At 41.8% G+C, this 6000-nt stretch overlaps 1 protein-coding gene across 1 annotated transcript in view; it reads right to left on the minus strand.

Moving 5' to 3' along the window:
* Nucleotides 1-4498, minus strand: part of gtdc1 (glycosyltransferase-like domain containing 1) — a gene marked incomplete at its 5' end in the record, with an annotated part of 34765 nt that extends 30267 nt beyond the window's left edge. The window contains one exon of the mRNA XM_080019526.1: nt 4394-4498. Coding sequence (XP_079875652.1) covers nt 4394-4498 — 105 coding nt within the window. The remainder of the gene's footprint in view (nt 1-4393) is intronic.
* Nucleotides 4499-6000: the final 1502 nt, after the last annotated feature.

Here is a 6000-nt window from a genome sequence, read left to right on the forward strand (position 1 = left end):
ACACTGATACAAGATTGTAAAGGCGTAAAAAGAAAATAAAGGTGCGGTAAAGTCAAAGCGTAAAAAGTACATCTGGAGGAAAATAGGTTCAAATGCATAATTATCCCATTAGATTAAAAAGTCACGAGTACTAAGCTACTTGAAAGGAATCAATTATTTATGATTGAAACATCTTGGGAGCAGAAGGGCCAATCTGAAATAGGCTACATACCTAATGCGTCTAAAAATACCTTTGGCCATCTAAGGGATTTATTTTCTTTTTTTTCGCTTGTATTGCTCTGAACAGGACACAATGAATTTTGACGCTTGAAAAAATCAAGACCGGCAAAAAAAAAAAAAAAGAAAAGACGAGCAGCTCGAACCAGAAAGAAAAAACATTGACTAATATTGTGTCCTCAAAACCTTTTAAGTCAGTGTTCTCATGGCAGTGCCCTTTCACTTTGACAATGCATATTTAAGCGGCTTCGCCATCAGGCAAGGAACGTGTAATGCTATTCATAATTCCTTTGATCTCATATTAGAAATGGGGAGGAAGCTCACATTTGCCACGGATTAAGGTTTTCAAAGCGGCGAAATGAGTGAGAAGTGACTTTCCCTTCTTTTTAATTGAGGGAGTCGTGCCCTTGTACTTCACAAGCGCCGGGCTTTATGCGAAAGCTAATCATTTAAAGATCCACTGAAAGAGACTCCCGCTATAATTACAGACGCATGGACATGTGCTAATCTCCCCCCGTGCGCAGGGATAGGGCGGAAGCTGCGACGACATACAATGGCCTGAAAAATGAGAAAGGTCCATCACGGCACCGATGAAATTCTATGGTTCGGTATGTGTGCTTTCATGTTTCAAAGCCCAGTTCCACGACATAAACCGGAATGTAAGTCTATATAGATATAGATATATCTATATAGATATATAGATATATGTACACACATATACAGTATATACTGTACATACATACACACACACACACACACATATATACACATACATATACACACACATATACTGTACATACATAAACACACACACACATATATACACATACATATACACACGTGTGTGTGTGTGTGTGTGTGTGTGTGTGTGTGTGTGTGTATATATATATACAGTATATGTATATACACACACACACACACACACACACACACACACACACACACACACACACACATATATATATATTCATATTCAAATCAGTTATTCGTGGTGCTCAAGGCTAGAAACGGTTTGTTGTTAAAAACATTCTATCCACAACTCCCTACTTCTCATCTGTGACAATGATAATAGGGCTGTGATGATCATGACATTTTAGTTGATGATTGTCATAAAAAGACATTTGCGACAACAATTAACAGTTTAAATGTCTTTTTTTGCATCATTGTATTAGCCTATTATTTTGACGACTGTTATTACTGTATGCCACTTATATTAGTAATTCTGCATTACTGTAACTTATACAGTAAAAAAAATCTCCTTACATTTTGATGGAAACATGTTGTGGAATCTGACGATTTTACAAAAAGGTCACAATCTGCTCAGATAATTGCGATTTGCCGATTATGCGATAATTGAGACAGCTCCAATTAATATACGATGAACGCTTTAAAGTCCAATTACTTCTTAACGGACTTAACTGAGCGAAGGCTTTGTCAACATCAGATCCTCACACATTGAAATAAGTTAAACATCTGCCTCCGTTATTTTAATATTAATAAGGGAAAATGCTTTCCAACTGCGATCTTTTGGGCACTATTTCAATATTTTGACAGATTTCCTGTTTTCTTGCTTTCTATATTAACTTTTAGCTAGTTTGTGGGGCCTGCATTACAGACAGACAGACAGACGGACGGACGGACGGACGGACGGACGGACGGACGGACGGACGGACGGACGGACGGACGGACGGACGGACAGACAGACAGACAGACAGACAGACAGACAGACAGACAGACAGACAGACAGATAGATAGATAGATAGATAGATAGATAGATAGATAGATAGATAGATAGATAGATAGAAAGAATAATAATAAAGTAATAAGAATACAAAATAGAAAGAATTGGCAAGATTTAATTTGGCTAAAAACTAACTAAAATTAAAAAAAAAACAGCAAACTACAAAAACGAAATTAATTGTAAACAATTAACCTCTGTATCAGTCAAAAATAGGAAATTATGCAAGTTTGCATGTATATACACTGATCAGCCACAACAATGAAACCACTGACAGGTGAAGTGAATAACATTGTTCATCTCGTTCCAATGGCACCTGTCAAGGGGTGGGATATATTTGGCAGCAAGTGAACAGTCAGTTCTTGAAGTTGATGTGTTGGAAGCAGGAAAAATGGACAAGCGTAAGGATCTGAGCCACTTTGACAAGGACCAAATAGTGATGGCTAGACGACTGGGTCAGAGCATCTCCAAAACAGCAGGTCCTGTGGGGTGATCCCAATTTGCAGTGGTTAATATCTACCAAAAGTAGTCCAAGGAAGGACAAAAGGTGAACCTGTGACAGTCTCATGGGCACCCATGGCTCATTGATGTGTGTGGGGAGCAAAGTCTAGTCCATCTGGTCCGATCCCACAGAAGAGCTACTGTCGCACAAATTGCTGAAAAAGTTAATGCTGTTATGATAGAAAGGTGTCAGAACACACAGTGCATCACAGCTTGCTGCGTATGGGGCTGTGTAGCCACAGAGCGGTCAGAGTGCCCATGCAGACCCCTGTCCACCGCTGAAAGCTCCTACAATGGGCACGCGAGCATCAGAACTGAACCATGGAGCAAGCGGAACGTGTCCTGCTTTGATGGTCAGTTTTCTCCTACATCACGTGGATGGCTGGGTGCGTGTGCGTCGTTCACCTGGGGAAGAGATGGCACCAGGATGCACTATGGGTAGAAGGCAAGCCAGCAGAGGCAGTGTGATGCTCTGTGCAATGTTCTGCTGGGAAACCGTGGGTCCTGGCATTCATGTGGATGTTACTTTGACTCGTACCACCTAACCAAACATTGTCGCAGACCAAGTACACCCCTTCATGGCAACGGAATTTCCTGATGGCAGTGGCCTCTCTCAGCAGGATAATGAATCATTGCTCAGGAATGGTTTGAGGAACATGACAAAGAGTTCAAGGTGTTGACTTGGCCTCCAAATTCCACAGATCTCAATCCGATCGAGTATCTATGGGATGTGCAAGAACAACAAGCCCGATCCATGGGGGCCCCACTTTGCAACTTACAGGACTTAAAGATCTGCTACTAACTAGGGATGCAGATTTAAAGGAATTTCCCTAATCGATAGTTGTTAATGTGATCATTGATTAACTGATAACATAAAAGCTAATGACGTCACCAGGGGTGGCGCCATAGTGCGCACCTCCAAGGGTTTGTGCCTTGGCGTGAGGGGAGTTTATCCCCATAATGGAGAAGTTCGAGGCAAGACTCGCTGAACTGGTTCGCGCATACAGGAATATTTACAACCCCTGTTTGCGCAAATTAAAAATGTATCTTCTTGCCATCCTCTGCGACGTAATGAGTCGGATAATACAAAGCAGATCTTTTTTCCCCCTCTTCCCGTGCCACTCAGAAAGCGGCGTTGTCCCGTTCCCCGTCGACCGCGATCCACCTGAACGCAGCATCAATTGTTGAGCAACAACGAGATGCTCGAGTTTTATACGCGTAGCCGCGTTTGTTGATTGTCATTCTTCCGGAAGCCTCTGTCGACTTCACGACTGCCCCCAGTTCCGGTCGGTACTACTACTTCTACTTGCTGGCTGGTGTTTTTTTTTCTAAAAAATGCCCTTCGCCCCAAACACTCCCGCTGATACAACAACGACAAGACCGCAGATCGTTCCGTTCTAATCGACAAGACAAAATCGCAATCGATTAAATTCTTATTCGCAATCAATTGACGGACGATTAATTGTTAATATCCCTACTGCGAACATCTTGGTGCCAGACACCACGGGACACATTCAGAGGTCTTGTGGAGTCCATGCCGCGACCAGGGAGAGCTGTTTTGGCGGCACAAGGGGAAGCCACACAATATCAGGCAGACGGTTTTAATGTTGTGGCTGATTACACACACACACACACACACACACAGTGTGCACCAGTGTGGATAACAAAAGCGTTATAACACCAGCAACCACCAACAGTTATATCCTCTTTCACGTCTTTAAATCCTCAAAAGACGAAAACAGGGACTTGTTGGGAGGTGAGCGTCGCATTCGTCACATGCCACTACTGAAAGGCGAACTGGGGGTACGGTAACTGACGTCTTTCCCATTTTGAACAGCACAAAACGAGCAAAAAAAAAAAAAAAAAGGATACACATGTCAACTCGGGCCCAAGTCAGCGGGTTGAAACGAAAGTAAACGTTTCTTAACGGAGACTAACAAGCCTGTACGTGCGCGTCCGCACGGCGCCGGGCGAGCGACGCGCCCGCCTCGCCGCGGTCACATGGAGTGAGCGGCGCCGGGCAGCACTCACCTCTTCCTGCATGCTCCGGATGGGGGGGGGGGAGGGAGAAGGACGTCCTGCGTCAGACGTCATCACGTACGACGTTATGTCGCCGCCCCTCACAGTGTCATAACCAGAGCGCTGCCATTTGGAGCCTTGACGCTGAATAAATTCCCTGTGATATATTCGCCGTAAAATAATGTTTCACCACGACTCTCCCTATAAGTGAAGTACACTTCATATTGTGTATTATATATTATATTATATATATTATATTGTATGATATATATATTAAAGGCCTAATAAAAGCTGTACATAACTTCAGCATTGAACCGTTGGGTCACTGAAAACCTGAATCAAATTCTTTGTACTGTAAGTGTAACCTTCTGGGCCAAAAGAGCCGAATTCAGATAGGCCTATGCAGCGTATTTTAGATGTTTATGTATATATTGTATATCGATAAAAATAGGACACATTACAGACAAACTGAAAAGGATCTCATAACTCAAAACGTATTTGTTTGGGTGTGTTTGCGCGTGTGTGTGTGTGTGTGTGTGTGTGTGTGTGATGAGAAAAAATAAATGGAGACACTGTACCCTTTGTAATTTGAGTGTTTAGTGTTGCCACGCGGTGACCTTTTCACCTGCCTCTATTTGCCTTCATTAAGCGTGTTCAGTCAGCGGGGTCAAGGATAAGTCTCGGCGATTCCGCCGCAAACTGTTCATGGACAGCGTGGCCGTCTGTGGCTTGTGGCAATTCCATCTCGCGTCAGTGTTTCCCAACTTCAATGCGTCTTAGCTAATTCTGTAAAAAAAAAATATATATATTTATATATATATATATATATATATATATATATATATATATATATATATATATATATATATATATATATATATATATATATATGTATATATATCGAGCTGGCAGAGAAATCCGCCGCATAAACATTAGAATCCACATCAAAAGGTAAAATGTCGAGCGCAGAGCCATCACACCAGCCACGGGAAAAAGTTATAAATGACATCCAGAGTGAGACGTGAGATTATACAGTAGACCCAGTTAGTCAATGGAGGCATCGCTTTAATTAGACTTTTCCTCATTTGAGCGTGAGCCTTACAAGCTTGTTAAAATGTGCTCCCCGTTAAGAGATTTATGTTGAGGTCTGCAGTTCTGTCGCACTCCTATTGTCTATCATGAGGAAGAAAAACATGTGGTTGCTGTTGTCGAGGGCACTTACGGTTTGGAAAGGTCTCCTGGAAAATACAGATAGATTTATCACTTCAATCAACGAAGTTGCTAAAAATAACAAGAACTGAATTGTTGTATAACCGCTATAACCACTTCTCAACATTTAAGTGTCAAGCCTGCGTCTCTTATATTGTAATAACACTGTAATAACACTACAGACACTGTAATGACTATGTCATAACTTTGTAACTACACGGTAATCAGCCCATTTTTACTCCACTATACTATAACACCTATCGACTACCAATAATTTATCCTGTGCATAGAATCACATTTTATATATCATGTATTTT

The sequence above is a fragment of the Zeus faber genome (genome assembly GCF_960531495.2).
Source record: "Zeus faber genome assembly, chromosome: 18".
Taxonomy (NCBI): domain Eukaryota; kingdom Metazoa; phylum Chordata; class Actinopteri; order Zeiformes; family Zeidae; genus Zeus; species Zeus faber.